Raw genomic sequence first — 21,506 nt, forward strand, 5'->3', positions numbered from 1 at the left:
GCGGGGGCCTCCAACTAGTGTCCTGCGGGCCACATTAGGTTCAAGGACAATCTATTATCATCAAACCACCTTTTTAGTGTGACATAAAATCACACAATTATTTCAATAATAAACAAGGTTAATTCCAATGTGGGTTCCAGTGTGAGACCAGTTGAGAGTTCTTGCATGAATTAAGATGTTCAGTACGATACACTGTAGCAAAAAGCATCCATAAATCAACATCAATAATAAAAGAAGAATGTATACTGTAAGGGGAGCTGTCTGAACTTTTTTTTTTTACACTTTTACAGCAAAGACTTCAGCAACTGTCCCTCCCCACTTCCCTATCTGTTCTGCATCCACACAAGTTGTTGTTTTTATACCAAATAATGAATATTTTTCATAGTGTTTAACATGCATTTTGCAAAAAAAATTGCACAATACTGTATGTCGCATGCACATATGTTTTAGTCCTTTCCCTTGGTCACTGGATTCACAATAATACAATAACACGTCCATAAAAGTCCAAACTAGCGTTGCTACTGATGTGTAAAATCCATGTATAGAATGTGATTGTATTTTAATAGATCCCCTCCAGGGTCAAGGTTGCCAGCTGCGCTTTTGCTATCAACTTACTGCCCTCCGTCGCTCCCACATGCCGTGTCCCACCCCCACAAACCCCAAACTACAGTCTGAGAGCACCACAAGCTACTAATCGAGTGACATGGACCAGCGGTCAGGCTCATTATGCGACAGGGCTTAATTAGAGTGTTGCAGCATCCGGCAGGCACTATTTAGGGACCAGAACCTGGCCGGGGCCAACGCTTGGCAACTCCAAGCTAACACACACAAGCCAAGGCTTCATGGGATCATGCATACATAAGCTAAATATAAGCAAAGCCTGTGTTGGACAAATGTGATATGTATGTGGCTTTGGATGTGACATACGGTTCAAGTGTGGATGAAGCTGTGGGTCACTTCCTATGAAAACAGCTAATCTAAACTATACGGCAACGTGCATTTAAATGTCGGTTATAGAAGCATACTTTATGGAGGCTTTACGCCTCAGAGACTCCCAAGCAGCCAACAATGTGTCAGCCATCATATGTTAGTCGAGCGGGCTGACCTTGAAGCCCTTGTTTCCTAAGTCTAGTGTTCCACGTTATTCCTGGTGTCCGGCATTTTTCTTGGACAGCATGCCTTGTAATTTCAATGTCTAGTCTTGTGCTCATTTTTTTTTGTGGATGAATTTCACAAAACAATTGCCGCAAATGTTCCTAAAAAGACAGGAAGGGCATTGTGTATGGATGGTTTCTTTCTTTGAGGATGAAGCCAAGCAGACAGCAGACAGGGAGGTAAACATGTTTGTTTGAGGAGCAATCAAAGACTTCTCTTGTTATTAGAGCAGTGTTCTTATTTCACAGTTGCAGGAAAAGGACTTTTATCCACTTTTTCACCTGACATAAACAACCAAACCTCAAATCAAATACACACACATATAAAAATGATGTGATGCTAGTTTACTCCTAAAGTCTTCTCATTTCAAAACAAATTCATTCATTCATTCATTTCCTCACTAGGGTCGCGGGGGTGCTGGAGCCTATCCCAGCTCTCTTCAGGCGAGAGGCGGGCTACACCCTGGACTGGTGGCCAGCCAATCACAGGGCACATATAGACAAACAACCATTCACACTCACATTCATACCTATGGACAATTTGGAGTCGCCAATTAACCTAGCATGTTTTTGGAATGTGGGAGGAAACCGGAGTACCCGGAGAAAACCGACGCATGCACGGGGAGAACATGCAAACTCCACACAGAGATGGCCGAGGGTGGAATTGAACCCTGGTCTCCTGGCTGTGAGGTCTGTGTGCCAAACACTCGACCTTCCTGCTGCTCAAAAAAAATTGTCCAATAAAAATTATGTTTATGAATTAATCTGTTCTTGGCTACCATCTTGATTAACTTGATTAACTATGTATTTTAAAATGAAGTGAGCAAATGTATTGTAATCAGTGGTGGTTTTAGGTATGGGTCATAGCGGAAATTCAAAGGAACACTGCAGGGTGAGGGCAGCGGAGGGTCTCTTTACCAATGCTCAGTGTTCAAATCCTGATGTGGATGAAACCAAGCAAGTTTTGCATGGGGGGGGGGGGGGGGGGTGGGGGGGGGGGGGGGACAACAGTAATTGCTCAAAAATAACACATTTAATTGTTAATATTATGTCATATTGGCTGCACGGCGGGCAAGTGGTTCGCACACAGACCAGTGTTCAATTCCCCCCTCGGCCATCTCTGTGTTGAATTTGCATGTTCTCCCCGTGTTCTCTCCAGGTACTCCGGTTTCCTCCCACATTCCAAAAACATGCTAGGTTAATTGGCGGCTCCAAATTGTCCATAGGTATAAATGTGAGTGTGAATGGTTGTTTGTCTATATGTGCCCTGTGATTGGCTGGTGACCAGTCCAGGGTGTACCCCGCCTCTCGCCCCAAGACAGCTGGGATAGGCTCCAGCACCCCCATGGTAGAAAATGAATGAATGAATGAATGTTATATCATATTAAGCGGAAAAAGGGGCCAAAGGTAAAGGCATCACTTTATGTACACCATATTATGAAATGTATATGATCTTTTCTTGAATGAGAGTTTTGTGTAAATGTGGATTTAAGTCAAATAGCATTTTTTTGAGCTTGTGAAATAATAAACTTTCAGTAGTTGGAAAGTTTGTGAGAAGGGGGGCTGGGACGTGTTGTACTTGAGGGATTTGTATATTGCTTATTTTTCTCTTCTATTCGTGTGGTGTTTAAAATTTTGCTTATTTTTTGTGGCAATATAAAACTTGATACTGTTTTTTTTTTTTTACCTTTTTTGAACCGCTTAAAAAAGTATGACCTATAAAGCCAACTATGGCCCAGCCCAAAGACCCAAAGTCAAACATATTGCAAAAGTTTTGTGTAAATACATACAGCCCTGTGTTTACAGTTATTTCAGTTACTTGGAGAAATGGTCACATATTTGTCTGAGAAGTCACAACAGCGGACACGTCCTCACATTTATCCTTCGTGTACCAGTAAGAAAGCTAAAAACAAAAACTTTGAAAAAACAGAACTTATGTACTTTATGTGACTAGACACACTCACACACTCATTATGGCCATGATTATTCATTTCATTCTTAAAATAAAATATTAAAATTCCATATTTGCCTCTTTATGACATAAAAAACAAAATTCCTTGTTAGTTATGTCACTATCCCCACTGTGTCTCCATGCCACCTGTCAGGGTTTCCCAATCCTGTCGGATGCATTGGTTTGGCAGGACAACACCAACAATTAAGTTGATCTCCGTCTGGGCTTTGACATTCCCTTCTTTGCTTGAGTGAAAAATTCTGGGATAAACACAAATGTTTTCACTGTCGTCTGTAGCCAATCTGTAGCTCAGTTTGAGAGAATTTTTTTTTTACTTTATTAACATATATACAAGTGCAGTGGAATATGCCCCTAGGGTGTGCACTATCCGTGTGGAAGTGGTAAGTTTTTGGCTATTTAAGTTTAAAGGAAATAACTTGAAGGCTACCGTTTAGGTCGCTAGCTCTTTAGTTTGCGAGTTAGCATGTGTCTCAAGACCCTGCAGTTGCGCAATATGTTGTAAATAAAAAGAGTATAAATGTGACTATAGTCGTGTTTTGTCATGTCTACAGGGCTCTAATAATGCTTTGTTCATTTTAATCTGAAAAAAATAATTTGTCTACCCACCAACTATATGTGGATTCTTAAGTTTTTATTATTTGGTGTTTTTTTATTATTATTATTATATTTATTACTGATTGATTGATTTTCTTTATTCTTTATTTGTTTATTTATTTTCATCTTATTTTGTGCAGAAAAATAAAAAAAGTAAGATAATAAAAGATATTTGAGAACAGTGGAATGTTTTATCAGAGCTTTTCTTTTTTTCTATTTTTAATAAATGCGTTTTTGTTTTTTTTGGAAAACCTGATGCGGCCCAGCCTTGCCCAGACCCTAGCTCCAGTGGCCCCCAGGTAAATTGAGTTTGAGACCCCTGGGTTAGAGTGTCTTGCTTCATTAATAATGGTACTGTAGCGACCATAACACTGCTTCATAACACACCATACATATAGAAGACAATGACAATTTAGCGCAGGCGAGCGGGAGCGGAATTCCACCTCCGATTGTGGAAAAGTCTCACCATGCAATGCAAGTCTGAATTCTGCATAAACCCCTCCACAATGCAACCCAGTCCTTTACCAGTGACAGACTCAAGAAGGTAGAACTTGGACCCACTCCTCTATCTCCTGACAAAACATGCATGGGTGTCTAAAGTGTGGTGCAGGGGGCCGTCTGTGGAACACAAAATGACAGTCGATACAATAGTGCAGCCTTTGCTAGCCAACAACAGACATTTAGATGGCATCACCCTCACTAGCATTCAATTCACTGGTAACCCTCCATTACTGCCACTTACTCTGGCCTGTGGGTTGGTGGGAACGTGGCAGGTGGGTTTTCTGTACACACACACTGACCCACACCTACTTTTTGACTCACTCGACCCACTGAAACTAATAACTCTACAACAGAGCTGATAATGTTCTCACCTGCACAACGACGGAGCTCAACAATCTAATTGGCTGATGTGAGTGATGACCTTTGACCGCTGTCCACAGTGTCCTCGGTGTCTTCCTGCTCTGCTGTGTGTCACTCTCCCTCAAGTGGTTGTGTTGTGGTTGTGACTGTGACATTTGCGGGCAGACTGAAAACCCATGCCAGCCTTTTCTGCAACTTGTTGGCCGCCGTCACGCGGTCAGCGAAAACAGGCCGCAGACGGCCTCGCTGAGGACCGTTTGAGCAGACAAAACACGAGAAGACACACCAATGGGCAGTCGTGCAGCTGAGGATGCAAAGGTTTCCTCTGGCAGAGAACACACTCAACTTTGACTGTTTGTTTTTATTCACTTTTCAACTTGTATCAGTCTTATAGCTCTGTTTTGCCTTCTGGTCCAGCTTGCTTCACATCCTGAAAAAACAGCAAATGCAATTTTTACCTATAATTCATTAGAGCAGTTATGATATCTTTTAGAACTTTAAATGCTACACTGTTTGAAACATTTAAATTTGAATTCATTTTTGCAGTCACAACTTAAATTTCGGTGCTACTTTTTGGACAAAAGTATTTTGATACTAGGGTGTTACCTCTACACAGGAAGGGAAATGAAAAATATCGGGTTAATTTTCCCTTTGCAGCAATGATGGCTTGCAGCTAAGGGTGTAGTCCAGGAGTCTCAAACACGCGGCCCGCGGGCCAAATGTGGCCCGCAGGGCACTAGTTTGAGGCCCCCGCCTTGATATGAAAGTTTAAAGTTAGTGCGGCCCGCGCAAGTTTGATATGGATGCTGTATGGTATCATGTACCCAGAAAAAATGATTACGTTTGTTTAATGTTCATGTTAAAGGTTAAATAACTGTTAATAGTTATCCTCCCTATCCGTGTGGAAGTGGTAAGTTTTTGGCTATTTAAGTTTAAAGGAAATAACTTGAAGGCTACCGTTTAGGTCGCTAGCTCTCTAGTTTGCGAGTTAGCATGTGTCTCAAGACCCTGCAGTTGCGCAATATGTTGTAAATAAAAAAAGTATAAATGTGACTATAGTCGTGTTTTGTCATGTCTACAGGGCTCTAATAATGCTTTGTTCATTTTAATCTGAAAAAAATAATTTGTCTACCCACCAACTATATGTGGTTTCTTAAGTTTTTTTTTGCCGTTTTATTATTATTATTATATTTATTTATTACTGATTGATAGATTTTCTTTATTCTTGATTTGTTCATTTATTTTTCATCTTATTTTGTGCAGAAAAGTAGAGACCCCTGGCGTAGTCCAATCCTGTTTGATTGATTAAGAAGTGTTTCTCAATACTTTGAGTGTACCAATTCCAGACCCAAAGAGATAAAGTTATGGTCCCAAGCTTTAAAAGATGCAAAAAGTGCTAAGAGTACACAGGAAGTGTACTACGGCAGTGGTAAGACATGATAACCCTTAACCAGCAATTGTTGACATTACATTATTTCAGTGGCCTCTCACCTTCAACTCCCCTCGCAAGAAGGAATGGCAGAACTCTCGCACATGCTCAGTAGAAACGGGTCCCTCTGGCAGGAGCCACTTCATGTCAGAGTCCCCGTCGTAGATGCCGACACGTGGGAGGTCCTTAGGTCTGAGTCCAAAGTATCCCAGTGACCGTGAGTTGGACGTGACGGCTCCATCGATGAGCACGAATAAGAACTTAAAAACAGGTTGGTTAGTTTGATTGGATAAGAGAAGCAAAGCGTCTATTTTCTTCTTATTAAATACACCTCTAAAATTGACACCTCAGCTCAGCGTGCTTTTTTGGCATGTGTTATTGTGATGGCACCACAGATGGATACCAGTGATGAACTGGTAATGGTTCATGGTAATGGTTTAATTTCATTTGAACATGCATCAGATTACAATTGAATGCATCACATAATCAGTTCACAGTTCCACATGTCCAAAAGGAGTAGGAAGAAGCAAAGCTTATTAAATCCTACCCCTCCATCTGGTACTTTTACAATCAGTAACTGTTACATTTGTTCACTTCCTGCTTTCCATAATACAGTTTAAGTTTTTTTTGTTTTTTTTTATAATTTTTTGAATAATTATAAATAAATAATTAATTATTTTTTTTAATAATGCACCTCGTACTGAAGTACAAGGTGATATGACCATACAATGACATAATGGGTACCACTATATTGACAGTTACTATGGTACCCATTATGTACCATATGACCATACAATGACATAATGGGTACCACTATATTGACAGTTACTATGGTACCCATTATGGTGTAATGGGTAATAATGGGTACCATAATTGTACCGATTGACATCCAGATGGATTTTGCTGGTACCTTCGGTACGAGGTGCATTATTAAAATAATTAATTAATTATTTATTTATAATTATTTAAAAAAATTCTTAAAAAAAAACAAAAAAACCTTAAACTGTATTATGGAAAGCAGGAAGTGAACAAATGTAACAGTTACTGATTGTAAAAGTACCAGATGGAGGGGTAGGATTTAATAAGCAAATAAATTACCAGCAAAATCCATCTGGATGTCAATTGGTACAATTATGGTACCCATTATTACCCATTACACCATAATGGGTACCATAGTAACTGTCAATATAGTGGTACCCATTATGTCATTGTAAAATGTAAAATGGAACCTATCAGGGGCCGAGGAAAGGGGTAAACACATCTGCATCCTGGCTGCTCAGTACCATTTGGTTATCATCAAAAACACACACTTCTTTTTTCACTTGATGGCGATTCAGACATCAGTCGTAGAGCTTGCTCACCTTGCCTGTGAACTCTGGAGCTAAAGCCACTAGCTTCTCTTTCAGCTCGGTATATTCTTTGCTCCCCCTGTTGGCAAAGAGCAGGAGGTGCGTCTTCACTTCTGAGTTGAAGATGCCCACGGCTGTCTACGGAGAGAGATTTAGTTAAGGAGGAGTAAGAGATCATTTTTTAAGATGGTACATCTGAATGAACCCACCACTTGACTGTATTCTGTCACGTATCGGACCTCGTTTACAATGATGAAGTTGACAAGACCGTCAGTTTCCAGCTTCTTGGCCTCAGCAACGACAAGGTTCTCTTGATGGTTATCTGCCTGGACACATGGCACACGTTTCAGTATTGTCAAAATCTCACAACATCTAATAAGACACATGCATCCATGAGGGTACCTTCCTGAAAAGGCTGATGGTGTCTGATTTGATGCCAAAGTCGGCCCACACCTCCTTCTCAAAACTAGTGGCCACAGGGACGGAATCGACCCGCTTTGCAGCTTCCAGAAGTTCTTTGTAGCCGTGACTCTCCTCTCCCTGCAATGCAGTAGTTACTTATTTTTGTACACAAACACAAGTGCAACATAATAAAGCTGTTGATGCACATTTCACTATACACAGGAAGCGTGTATACAAAATATGTAAAACTATTCACTGGTAAATACTGTTCCGTTTTGTATAAAAGCTACAAGTATTCACAGTACTGCTTTGGTACTGCTTTGAGACACCAAGCAACAGCATTCTATTACATAGTATTTTAAAAAAGAGGCATCCATCCATGGAGCCTATCCCAGCGAGAGCGCCAGCCAATCACAGGGCACATATAGTCAAACAACCATTCACACTCACATTCATACCTATGGACAATTTGGAGTCACCAATTAACCTAGCATGTTTTTGGAATGTGGGAGGAAACCCACGCATGCACGGGAAGAACATGCAAACTCCACACAGAGATGCCCGATTAGGGAATCAAACCTGTGTCTCCTAGCCTGCGTGTTAATTACTCGGCAATGAGAAATTACATGAAATGTAAATTATGAGAACTATCAATGTCTATTAACATCTTTGTTGGTGTGATTTGGGTATTGCTATGATATGATGTGATGTATTAACAATCATTATTATTATTCATAAGTATGGACAAGTCCAAATATAATTTTTTTCTGCAAAATCCATCTGGATGTCTGTTTTCATTCCCACACTCTGAATGTAAAAGGAACGGGCGATGGGAGGATTCTGGGCCTCATTTAAACCGTTGAAGCACATCAAGAGTCTGTGCGGCTTCCTTTCCCTTCATTTCTTCTTCAAAACCAAAACGAAAAATGCAATTGAAGGAGCGACCGTGGTCGTAAAAGAGAGCAAGTGAGCTGGAAAAAAAATTGCAGGAATGAGCACAGACTTTAAATGCGAGCTATTTGCGAGACACCATTACACACACATTTCTGTCACTAGCCAGTAAAAATAAGTACACTATGAGCTAATCCAATGAGGTTCATTTAGCCTATTATTACAATACATTCTCAACTGTTCTTTCTTCAGAGCAGTTTTCATACCTGACATTTTCCACTGCTTGCTTGCACTATGAGCTATTTTGTAATTCTTATTCATACCAGAGACTATAGCTTCACCCACAAGCCTTCAAAGTGGCCGAGCGTCTTATAGCGTCAGTTATATCAAAGAATCAGCAAGATGTGAATGAATGGTGGGACCTCCGCATCGTCTCTTAATTTGGCTCTTTTATGTCTGGTTTGTGGCACGGAAGAATGATACAAGAAGTCACGAAAAAGTTCTCATCTCCTCCATCTGAGTGCAGATGTCTGTTTTCTGACCTCCAGGAATCCAATGATCACCACTTCAGCAGACTCGATGAAGGCCTCTGCAGCTCTTCTGTCGTTCAGCTTGGCTAGCGTCCCATCTGAGAAAAAGCACATCAGCAGTGATACATAAGACATTTTGAATGTCTTACATTCCACTTTATAAACTAAAATAAAAATGAATAAATCAAATGAAACAATAATTGTATGAAAACATTATGAAAGAGGATTAGGCCTGCAGTCAAAAGAACGTTACAGACAAAGTTAGCATAGCAGAGCCTGCATATCTTGAACAATGTTGGATTGGTTTGAGCGTTTCATAAACCAAATGTGAAAGTCAAAGTGAATCCTTTAAATTTTATGAACATCTCTGGCATAAAAATGATTCAAAACACTTTCTCTACTATGGAGCACCAACTACTGGCCCGGCATGCACATTACATTTTTTCACATGTTCAATATGTAACATTTAAACTGTGTAAATGTCAAACATCATAAAGCTGTGAAAAGGAGTCATGATCTTTCCATGCAGTTCACGTGTTGGATCAGCTTAGTTACCTTTCTCATTGGCAATGACGGATGACACCAGGACAAAGGAGAAAAATCCAATTAGCATTTTTTTCATTGGAGTCTCCACTGCTTTGATAGAAAGAATGAACTGAAATGTTTTGCAGCTTTTGGACTTATTAGCCGCATGCGGTGGTGGTAACCGTAGTAGTGGAGGCAGTTGTGATAAGAGGTTTCTTGGGAACCGGACAGTTGTTCTTGATAAGTTGGACTGCCGGGACATTAGATGACGTGTCGCCTCTGGACAGGGGACAGTGTTGGGCTTTTTTTCCCATACTTTCCAATATTAGTATTTGGAAATAGTGGACATTTTAAGCGGCATGAAAAAATGGATGGATGGATGGAGATTTTAGAGAATATGATAAATCATGGAAATTGTGGTCTTTGAGCCAGAATTTCCACAAGCAGCCCCCTCCCGCCAAGCCTCCCCGACACACGGGTTGGGAGGGAAGGGGTGCTGGTATAAAAACATAACTGCCTCCTTTGGTGCAACCATATTATTTTACTGATGTGCTTTTACTGTATTTTACACTGGGTGTTGTCTTAATGTGTTTTTAGGTGTCTTAAGGTATCTTAAGTTGTCTGAGTGGTGACATTTTCCCCCTGGAAAACAACAGAGTTGACAGTGATGGTCTTTTGAAGGTAGAATGAACCAATAGGTATCCTTTCTTACATTACATAGCATTAGTATTTATAACAATGTTTAATAGTTCCAATGCAAATACTATTCATGTTGCCAGATGATAAAAATACAAATCATATATATACATAAATCAAATTTGGTATTTTTCCAACAATATTTTTACTATCAATTTAAACTGGTAAGACCAATTAAAAAATATATAGGAATTCATACATACACACCTACATATTTGGGGATTTTGCCCATCATCCACAGTTTTTTTTTATCAAAACAGCCAAAAAGAGTCAGTTAATTTATGCACGTAATGGGAAACACCTCTGCCGCCGACAATAACCGCTATTAAAAGCTTTTTGGAATACCTGCGTCCCATGATGTGCATTATTAGCTGCCTCTTTTTAGCTGTTTTTAGTGACCATGGGTTACAATACAATAAAGGTACTTTAATTCACCACAATGTTTTAATTACAAGGGCAAAATCATCTAAGAGTGCTTGCGCTTATCCTACATATGCTCCTAATGTGGTGACCTTCTGGTTGCATTTTGGCTTGTTGTCCACATGGGGGACACAATCCTTGTATTAGACCCCATCCTAATCCTGTATCTTGTCACCAATGGAATTCATTCCTTTATTCATCAAATTTAATAATGATGGTCATGGTTTGGTTGCTTCTGGTATTCTTTGAGGAACAGCACATTTCTTGTACAATTCAACATATCCGAAAAGTAGTAGAAAAAAGCAAAAATTATAATCATAGCTTGGTTTCTTCCTGTCTTTAACATATGAAATACATGTTAAAGTCAATTGAAATAAACAAAGATAAAGATAAGTGGAGGAATATTCATGAGTGTACACAAATCCAAAGTAAAAAATACACATAATTAAAGACAACATATATATTTTAGGGGAAATTTCATATTAAAAACACATGTGTTAATAAAAAAAAAGTCTCTGTGTGGGGTTTGTATGTTGTTCTTGTGCGTGGGTTTTCTCTCCAGCATTCCAAAAACATGTTAGGTTAATTAGTGACTCCAAATTGTCCATAGGTATAAATGTGAGTGTGAATGGTTGTTTGACTATATGTGCCCTGTGATTGGCTGGCGACCAGTCCAGGGTGTACCCTGCCTCTCACCTGAAGACAGCTGGGATAGGCTCCAGCACCCCCACGACCCTATTGAGGATAAGCGTTAGAAAATGAATGAATGAAAACAAAACAAAGTCTCTTTTTTCCTTAAATACAAAGAAGTTTGGTGTTAAAAAAATGTAAAAGTTACCATGGCATCCTTTGATTGTTCAGTAAGACGTTTTAAGTTGCCTACAGACAGGATGTGAGCAGTACAATAGTTGGCCACAAACATGCTGATGGACGTAATAAGTCCTGTATGCTTATCAGTTTGCGTGCGACATTCCAGCAGCTCAAGCTGACAAGTTGATTCTTCTTTGAAGAGAGTTTAGCAGTAAGAGAACATCATGATGTAATGCAGGTAAACCTCAGCTTGCTGGATTACACTCAGCCCTCAACTCTGTAGCTATTTGACAAAGATCCCTTACACAACCTATAACTCGCTTGACCTCACGACATGTGTTGGTAATCCTAAGACCCTGTTGTTGATGCAGCAAGCTTATGCAATGTGCCCTGCTCATTTATAATACAGAACAAGAGAAAAACATTCTGGCAACAACAACGACAAAACATAAATACTTAAGTAATCAGCCATCATAAAACGCTTAGTCATTGTCATAGATGTTTCAAATAAGGTCATAATGAATGATGAAGGTCTAATGCAGGGGTCTCAAACTCAATTTACTTGGGGGCCACTGGAGCTCGGGTCTGGGTGAGACTGGGCCGCATTAGGTTTTCCAAAAAAAAAAAAAAAACACATTTATTAAAAACAAAAAAATTAAAAAAACTTTGCTTTGGTTCCAATTTTCTACAATATAAGCTCTGATAAAACATTACACTGTTCTCAAATATCTTACCTTTTTTTTCTACACAAAATAAGATGAAAAATAAATAAACAAATCAAGAATAAAGAAAATCAATCAGTAATAAATAAATAAATATTATAATAATAATAAAATGGTAAATAATAAAAACTTAAGAAACCACATATAGTTGGTGGGTAGACAAATTATTTTTTTCAGATTAAAATGAACAAAGCATTATTAGAGCCCTGTAGACATGACAAAACACGACTATAGTCACATTTATACTTTTTTTATTTACAACATATTGCGCAACTGCAGGGTCTTGAGACACATGCTAACTCGCAAACTAGAGAGCTAGCGACCTAAACGGTAGCGGTAGGGAGGATAACTATTAACAGTTATTTAACCTTTAACATGAACATTAATCAAACGTAATAATTTTTTCTGGGTATATGATACCATACAGCATCCATATCAAACTTGCGCGGGCCGCACTAACATTAAACTTTCACATCAAGGCGGGGGCCTCAAACTAGTGTCCTGCGGGCCACATTTGGCCCGCGGGCCGCATGTTTGAGACCCCGGGTCTAATGTGCAATTAACATTCTTAACCGTCCACAAAAGCTTCAAAAGAACGTAACAATAGAAGTGATTTATTGGCAATCTGTGGCGACCGCACTAACCCCCCCCCCCCAATAAGAGAAACTATACATACATTTAAATATATGTTACAAGTTGGTATGGGGAGTACTCAATGTACAGTGTATACTATATATACAGTACTATATGTGTTGGCCACATAAGAATTTCACTTGTGCACTGACTCTGTGGCACTGAAGGGTCAACTAGAATACAACCGATGGAAGGAAAGAATGTGTGCTATTTCATGTCCTTTTCCTGTGTCACGCAGGCCTCACAGCTAGGAGACCCGAGTTCAATTCCACCCTCGGCCATCTCTGCGTGGAGTTGTGCCCTGTGCCCTGTGATTGGCTGGTGACCAGTCCAGGGTGTACCTCGCATCTCGCCCGAAGACAGCTGGGATAGGCTCCAGCACCCCAGGATAAGCGGTAGATAAGCGGTAGAAAATGAATCACAGCCAATCACAGGGCACATATAGTCAAACAACCATTCACACTCACATTCATACCTATGGACAATTTGGAGTCACCAATTAACCTAGCATGTTTTTGGAATGAGGGAGGAAACCGGAGTACCCGGAGAAGAACGGGGAGAACATGCAAACGCCACACAAATGTGTCCAAGTGGAGAATCGAACCCTTGTGGTCCCCGTGCCAACCACCGTGCAGCCCTAAAATACTCACATGTATGGATGTTCAATATTGGCTTTTTGCTGAAAAACAACAGGCCTATATTGTCTAACTTTTGTCCAAAGTTTGTCTAAACTTTTGTCTAAAATTGTCTAACTCAATTTCCGATACCGTAATATGACATACTGTATCTCCTGTGGTGGAATAAACACATATGTGTTGTATACAGCTTTTTTTAAACAGCCCTCAACACATTCTAAAATACAATTCAACAGAAAACTTAAAAAAAAATAACAACTAAGAGTAACAAAGAGTAGTAATTTTATGAGAATGATGTCAAAATACTGCATTTGGAGAATTAAAGTTAAAGTTACAAACAAAAAATTGTCATTTTATGAGAAAATATGAGAAACAAAATATTTTAAAAGCCATTTAAAAGTAATTATATAATGTGAAAAAGTGTATATACACTCATTCAATACACTCCATCCCAACAACGTATTTATGTGTTTTTTTTGTGCATGGGGCAAATAGAGATGATGATGCAACTCTAGACTAAGGTATTAACATTTCAGGGCACTTTTAAAGCATGTAAAAAAGTTGCAAAATTGCAGAAGTGCATTTGATAAGAGCCTGGTGTCGATGGAAGAATCACACGAGTGGAAGTGAGAAGTGAGAGAGCATGGAGTCATGCACTGAAGGGGAATTTTAACACGCGCGCACACACGTGTGCCAAAGTGTGACACATGTCGAAGTGAAAGTTATGTTTGAAATGTACCTTTTCACAAAAAGCTGGTTTTCGCCATTTTTTTTTAGTCGGGAACTAATATTTCCCTGAAACTTACCTATGTTCTACAGCTGATTACTAAAGAATGGAAAAAGATAGAAACAAACTACTCTTTCTTTTGCTAGGTTCCATATTGATATAGCCATAAAACACAATATTCTGTGTGCCACCCTTGGTTTAGAGTGACTATGTATGAATTTTTTAGTATGTATTGAAGTAAACATACGTTTTCTTATATGAGGCCTGGGGTTATATTTTGTTGAGAATGACTATGCATACATCCTTATGTAAGAATGTCCACTCAGTCTTCTCACATGGAAACCCACCCCTCACCCTGCAAACTAAAATAACATTAAGGCCAATTAGCGACCCCGAGGTGGGACGCGTACCTGCCAGGGGGATTAGCAGTACCGGTATAAAAGAGACGAGAGGAGAACAAACGGCACAAAGACGCAAAGTAAGACAGCAGAAAAGAAGGACGTGAGAAAGTCAGCATCAGCAGGTAAGACGGCACTTTCTTCTTTCAGCGTTAAAGTAAAGTGACATTGAAAGGAGACTATGTTAGCGGCCTTTGTTATTCCTTAGTCATACTTGCCTTCAATTCATTTGGAACTGTTTATTACCATTTATTTGACATGGCAGCATTCAGAAAATGGCATGCTTTTTCTTTCATTTAGTCGAATAAAGGCAAAAAAAAAATAGAACGCTTACATTACAGAATATTTTCAGTTAATAGTGTTGTATTTACCTTTTTTTGTTTTACATTTTATATGTGTGTTTAGAATATTACTGAGCACAAAAAAACGTTTTTTCAGCCATGCTCAAGATAGACATCACAATTCAGTATGTCTGAAAAGCAGTAGGAAGAAGCGGAGCTTGTTTAATTCTACAGAAAAGTAAAAAGTAAATATCTTTTTTTTTTTTTTACATTTTTCAGTTTTTTAAACTTTGATAAAAAAATATTAGAAATCCTTATGAACTTATATTGTTTAAGGACAGTTTGAAGTCCTTATCTGACTGGATGCAACACACAAATCCCACTTCTGTCTGCATTCTTCTTATGTATATAAAAATAATTAATCTATCTTAAAATTAATGATCTGCAAGAGGAAAACTTATTCAGTTTGTGTTAATGAGAGGGAAATTTAGACTTCACTTCAGTCAAGTCGGTGAAAAAATAATGAAAAACGTCCAATTTCCAAATGAAATCAGGTAACATAAAATATGCAGAAAATGTAATCTATAAAAAGAAATGAGTCTGTGACTTAGTCACAATAAATAAGTTATAATAACTAATAAATTATGTTGTAATCATTGTAGTGGACCATTTCTCTGCATGAAATGTCACATAAAAAAAGATGTCAGTTGTCCAGAACACAAACCACCTTAAAGTGTGTGTAAGTGAGGCAGTAGGTGAATGGTAGCTATTGTGGTGTTGACTCGTAATCTAAAGCCAGAGTGTTAAAAATAGCTTTGGCCACTTAAGACCACTCCATGCGCAGGTGAGATCATCCCAAAGAGCTTTAGAGGAAAAGCACTTAAGCACTTCTAAACTTGTGTTTCCAGCAAATAACAATGGCAGACACAGCAGTTGCGACCCCCGCCGACAAGAAGGCTCCCCCCAAGTTCAAGCAGAGGACCACTCGCACGTTCAAGAGCAAGGCCCCTAAGCCAGGCCAGAAGGGGTGAGTATACTTTAGGTTGTCCATAGCAACTGTCACGGTGCATTCATGGTGTGTTTTCCGTGTGCAGATTCGGAGACGACATTCCCGGCATGGAGGGCCTGGGCACGGACATCACGGTGGTCTGTCCTTGGGAGGCCTTTGGTGACATGGAGCTCAGTGATCTGGCTAAATACGGAATTGTTTAGAAGGCCTCCTCCACCGATGTCATTCCTTTCTGCTCTGATTTACCTCAAACCTGTTCTCCACTTGACCCCCCATCCATTACCAAACTACCTCATGTCATCTTAGGCAAATGTCATCTTGAAAAACTTTGTGTAGCCCACACTAATACAAATGTACCATATACTACTGTATATCATACATACAGTACATATACCGAAATACTACAGTTGTATGTGACACCCCCCTCCCTCGTCACTTTGCACTTTTAGATGCATCTTTAATGTCCTTTAATGTGTCTATTAGCACTTCTATCACCATTGCCTCCTGTACCCACTTTCCTTTTCCTGCCTTTATTGCTCCACGGCACCACCCCTTCTTTTGAGCTATGATTTATGTATTGTACAGATGTATATTTATTTTCATGAGCTACTTCATACGAGTGTCAGCCTGCATGACACAATAGCAATGGCAGCCATGCACAGTCATTAAAGACCTGTTCCCAGAGGAGTGTCTTTTGGTGTTTTATGTTTTACTTATCTATTACTTGGGAGGATGCAAAAAGTGGTTCAATTTGGCATTTTTTGACCACTCGGAGCGACACAAATCATTTAAATTCGACATTAAAAGTGTGATTTGGTCATGTGGACACAAATTAAAGCTGAACTTACTGGTATAAACGTGCACAAAGTTTAATAAGCAGGCCACTGTTCACTTAAGTGTTTCCATTGCCTCTGCTGCCCTCTAGCGGACAGGAGAGAACTGCAACTACATCCACTAATCCCAGTGTACAACTACATATTATCCTAACACCATAGAGCAGGGGTGGGCAAATATTTGGACTTGAGGGCCGCATTGAGTTAACAAAATTGTCTGGGGGGCCAGAACATATATTTAACACACACACACTATTTTATGCTTATCATTTTCCTTGAATTATTTGTCTAATTTTATCTGTAAAAGTGTTATCCTATATCAGTTGTATGTTCTCATGTCCCTTTTTTAGGAGCACTTTAAACATCACACCACATCAAACTATGTCATTTAATTTTACAGTTTTGTTGTTTATTTTTTACTAAATCAGACATCCGACTTGCAAGTCATGTTGCCAGTTTGTATGTTAAAAGTTGAAGTTACTTAGAAAGCAACTGGCGGGCCGGATTCAAACGCTTGGTGGGCCGCATGTGGCCCCCGGGCCGTAGTTTGCCCACCCCTGCCATAGAGCTATGGTGCTTAGTTAATGGTTGTTTGCAATACATTTTTTGGGGTCTGACTTCCATTTTTTCTTTTTGCCTTTTTACTTAGAACCTCCAGTTGTAAAAATGCACAATGTACATCCATGCAATTTTTCAACTGGTCTTAAAATGTTGATGAGTGTAATTGTTTCAAGCAGTTTCCCCCCCCATGGGAAATGACAGCAATTGAATGAATAAGTTCCAGACAGTTACTAGTCATGACCATATAAGCTTTATTTACTGTACAGCGGCTTTGAAATCCAAGGTTTTGTGCAACTTAAGGATTTTTTTTCCCTCCTGAAAATGCTAATTCTGAACTCTGACTTTATATAAGTGATTAAAAAAAACATCACTTCTGTGTCGTGTATACAATTGATGCAACAACCACGTCAACTCTAATGTATTAGTGCTAAGATTCCCCCTTTAGATTGGTGCATAAAGCCATAGATCATAAATCATAGTCGGGTGGGGGGGTTCACTCCTGCCTGAAAAATGTATTTTCTGGGGATATAATGGGAAGAAAAAATCAATTAGTTTGACCTTTAAACATAATTGAATTCAGTTTTGAACAATGTTTTTCTTTATTTTTCTACAGCAGCTGTAGCTCAAGCAGGAAGCCCCTTTAGGGTTTTGTTAGCAGAAGATAGTGGCTGTCCAACCATTCCTTACTTTACCTTTAATGAAGAACTCAAACAAGAAAAAAACCTGAGAGCCTTATCACAACAAAACAATTTTATATAAAATGTTATATGGACATTCAATAACAAAACAAAAAAAACCCCAACATAATGGCAGTCAAAGGGAGACTAAAAGTAAGTCACTGAGAACTAAAAGCAACCATAACGAAGAGGGGCCAGGTTTTCTGATGACTATAATACAGTTGCAGGAGAACCATAACAACGTGAACACTGTGTCCACTGACCGCTAGCTGCCTGTCGTCATTCGTCATGGTTTTCATTTAAGGAAGGATGCAAATGGACTTTTCAGAAGTCAAATATGAAAGACACAAGACTCATGCAAAACAACTTTCGTCTTTTTTTTTTTTTTTTTTTAACTTGACAAATATCATTCATGCTGGTTTGTCCATGCCTTGGAAATGTAGAATGCACACAGGACTGCTGTTAGCGTCTTTGGCTAGTCTTTTTTTTTTAACATTAATTAGTCCAGAGCACATTGTATAGCTCAATGAAGATATTAAAAAAATGAGCAGCACATAAAAAAAAAAATAAGTAGGAGAAATCTGTCACACACAAAATTTAGAATCACCTGATGTGTACAGATGTGCTCTCTTGAAATGTACGGAGTCATTGCAAAAGCAAAGTAGTGTTATAATAGCTGCTCGTTCACCTGAAAATATATGGACATCTATTTTCATGGATGGTCATGCTAAATAATTACCTCATAAACAGTCTGCTAGTGTTTACATGCATACCTTCACGTCACCTCTCAGGATGACTTAGCATTTACTCAGTAATTCTTTTAAAAAATGATTCAACTTGCACCTTCTTAGGAAAAAAACAACACTTGCAGATATAAAAAAAATAATACAAAGTAAATCAAGACAGCAACAGGATCATCAAAGATTATGACATTAAGATAATATATTTATACATATAATCCGAAAAATGTGCTTTCTACAAATCTTTGGAACAAAAAAAAACAAAAGCCAAAAAAAGCCACATTTGGAAATATAGAATACAACAGTATAGAAATTTGCACAATAGTAAGGTGTTTTGCATTTAAATATGTTTCTTTCTCATTAATTCACCAGAAATCTCTGCATCTATTCATTATTTATTCTTTTTTTTTTCCCCCCCGAGGAAGACTTAATCAGCTTACGTTGGACTTGCTCACAAAAAGATGGAGCGTGGGGGGTGAGGGTGGCGGGGGGGTTAAATTTCTACAATAGCTAAAAAACTGAAACGAGCATTGTCAGCGTAGTGTTGTGGGGTTTTTTTTTGCGTGTGCTGAGGTGATTTCACACAGTGTAGTGACATTATGGTGTGGTAAAAAATAAAAAGGCAAAATATTACCATGTGTTTGTTTTTTTTTCTGTTCTTAAGCCTCGTGAGGCCTCAATCCACTCCAATTGGTACTATTCACTTTTAGGGGTGATTTTAAAAACATACTGTATTTCCTTAAATAGTGGCCTCCACTCCTGTAGATGCAATGGTACCACTGGGTGGCTTTACTATGAATATCACCATTTGTTGTGGTAGACCGACCACCTACAGGCCACACATGGCACCTGTAAAGCTGGAATTTACTGTAGAAGCGAGCATAAGACTAGATACCGTATATTCCACATAGAAAGTAGGGGCCATCCATCCATGTTCTATCGCTTATCCTCACAAGAGTCGTGGGTATGCTGGAGCCTATCCCAGCCAATCACAGGGCACATATAGACAAACAACCATTCACACTCACATTCATACTGATGGACAATTTGGAGTCACCAATTAACCTAGCATGTTTTTGGAATTGGAATCGAACCAGAGTCTCCTAGCCTTGTGGCCTGCGCGCTAACCAAAGTAGTGGCCAATAAAATGTTAGCCAACACTGTAAATACATACAGTGGTGTGTAAAGGTGTTTGCCCCCTTCCTGAATTCTTGTTTTTTTGCATGTTTGTCACACTTAAATGTTTCACATCATCAAGCAAATTTAAATACTGACTGATATTTTACTGTTTGTGCAACAAACATGCAAAAAAAAAAAATTCAAGAAGGGGGAAACATCTATTCACACCATGTCTATTGTATTGTATATATATTATATTAAAAAAAATCGTAAAAGTGACTTGTCACTAAAAAGACACCAGATACTCTCTTCAGTTAAGTAATTAAATGCCACTATAGGAGGAAATACCGTATTTTGAACATAAACTAATTGTACCATTCGCTACTAAACTGTGGGGAGAACACGCTGTGTCAGTAAAGAGCAGCGGATGGCAAACAAAACAATGACAAGGGAGAATAATTACAGTGATTAGAAATTTGGTAACTTTGCCTCTAAACTAATTTGTTTGCATAAGAGCAATTTTAAAGGTACACCGTTTCCGTATACTAAGAAAAGTTGAGGTAAAGACTGGCGCTTAGTTACCATCCCTCCCTCAGCTTTCATACATTTCCAAGCTGCCACATGTTGAGTCCCTCTACAGGAGCACAGTGGGAATGGGAATCCTCTCCTTTATTCTACTATCCAGTCAGGAAGAATCATGGAATCCATCAGTGGGTGTTTTAGGGTCAAAAATGTTTTGTTTTTCTTTTTTTCTTGCACTGGTGCAACTTCTAGCTTGAAACAGTTGCTTGTGTTTCTCGTGCACGTCGTTGTCAGACATGGCTGACAACGGGTTAAAAGGTCAACAAAACAGCATTTGGAAGAACATCTGGCTCCATCCAGAGTCTTGTGCTGCTGAGTGTTGAGTGACAGGGGTAGAGGGGGGCGGGATATAATACAGCCGTGCAATAGGGAAGATGGACTTTTTTTTTTTTTAACCCATTTTTTTTTCTTGTAATGTAATGTAAAGGCCAGGGGCCATCAGTCTTTGATAAAGCATTCCTCTCTCTCTGTGGTAGCATATATATGAAACATGGGACCTCTCTGGGTGGGTGACTTGAAGCTGGGTGCAGTCCACATCCACAACAACAGAGGGAGCTCTTTCAGGGGTGTATTGACTGGAAGAGCTCCTGGGAACTTTAGTGTTCTTAGTAGGGGGTAAATCTACTGTAGCCTCCTCTGTACAGCGTGGCCTGCGGACAATAACACAGGAAAAAAAACAATAGACATCTGATATTCCTCTCACAGTCTGTTGATTTTTTTTCATGAAAAAAAGTCTGAAAAACACACGTCATACTATAATCAGGATTTGACTTTCCTCGGGTGAGCTTGTTTTATCAATTAATCGGTTAATCAGTTAGGCCCTAGACCAGTTCAAGGAAGCCATTTTAATACAAAGCATATTATTAACACCTGATTTTACATATTTTTGCTCTTTTTTATCTCCATTGATGCTGTTTTTGTTTGCAATTTAATTTCTAAAATATGCCACAGCACAT

The 21,506-nt window shown here is 39.0% G+C and overlaps 3 protein-coding genes across 6 annotated transcripts in view; 1 reads left to right on the forward strand and 2 right to left on the reverse strand.

Moving 5' to 3' along the window:
* Positions 1 to 4,930: 4,930 nt before the first annotated feature.
* On the reverse strand, positions 4,931 to 9,894 carry LOC131135677 (endoplasmic reticulum resident protein 27). The gene is made up of 7 exons (XM_058081874.1): positions 9,738 to 9,894; positions 9,195 to 9,280; positions 7,762 to 7,899; positions 7,569 to 7,685; positions 7,372 to 7,497; positions 6,073 to 6,270; positions 4,931 to 5,011 (listed from the first exon to the last, which is right to left on the reverse strand). Exons 1-7 carry the CDS (start codon positions 9,802 to 9,804, stop codon positions 4,970 to 4,972), a joined length of 774 nt encoding a protein of 257 aa, XP_057937857.1. The 5' UTR covers positions 9,805 to 9,894; the 3' UTR covers positions 4,931 to 4,969.
* Positions 9,895 to 14,775: 4,881 nt separating this feature from the next.
* Positions 14,776 to 16,722, forward strand: LOC131101061 (retinal cone rhodopsin-sensitive cGMP 3',5'-cyclic phosphodiesterase subunit gamma-like). The gene is made up of 3 exons (XM_058046185.1): positions 14,776 to 14,873; positions 15,938 to 16,056; positions 16,124 to 16,722. The coding sequence occupies exons 2-3, from the start codon at positions 15,947 to 15,949 to the stop codon at positions 16,239 to 16,241; spliced, it is 228 nt and encodes a 75-aa protein (XP_057902168.1). The 5' UTR covers positions 14,776 to 14,873; positions 15,938 to 15,946; the 3' UTR covers positions 16,242 to 16,722.
* Positions 16,723 to 18,164: 1,442 nt separating this feature from the next.
* Positions 18,165 to 21,506, reverse strand: part of LOC131100957 (RNA binding protein fox-1 homolog 2-like) — a 38,043-nt gene continuing 34,701 nt past the window's right edge. For all 4 annotated transcript variants that reach the window (XM_058046178.1, XM_058046177.1, XM_058046176.1 and 1 more), the window contains one exon: positions 18,165 to 21,200. In XM_058046178.1, coding sequence (XP_057902161.1) covers positions 21,156 to 21,200 — 45 coding nt within the window. In that variant the 3' untranslated portion in view covers positions 18,165 to 21,155. The remainder of the gene's footprint in view (positions 21,201 to 21,506) is intronic.

Source organism: Doryrhamphus excisus, chromosome 1 (assembly GCF_030265055.1).
Source record: "Doryrhamphus excisus isolate RoL2022-K1 chromosome 1, RoL_Dexc_1.0, whole genome shotgun sequence".
Taxonomy (NCBI): Eukaryota; Metazoa; Chordata; class Actinopteri; order Syngnathiformes; family Syngnathidae; genus Doryrhamphus; species Doryrhamphus excisus.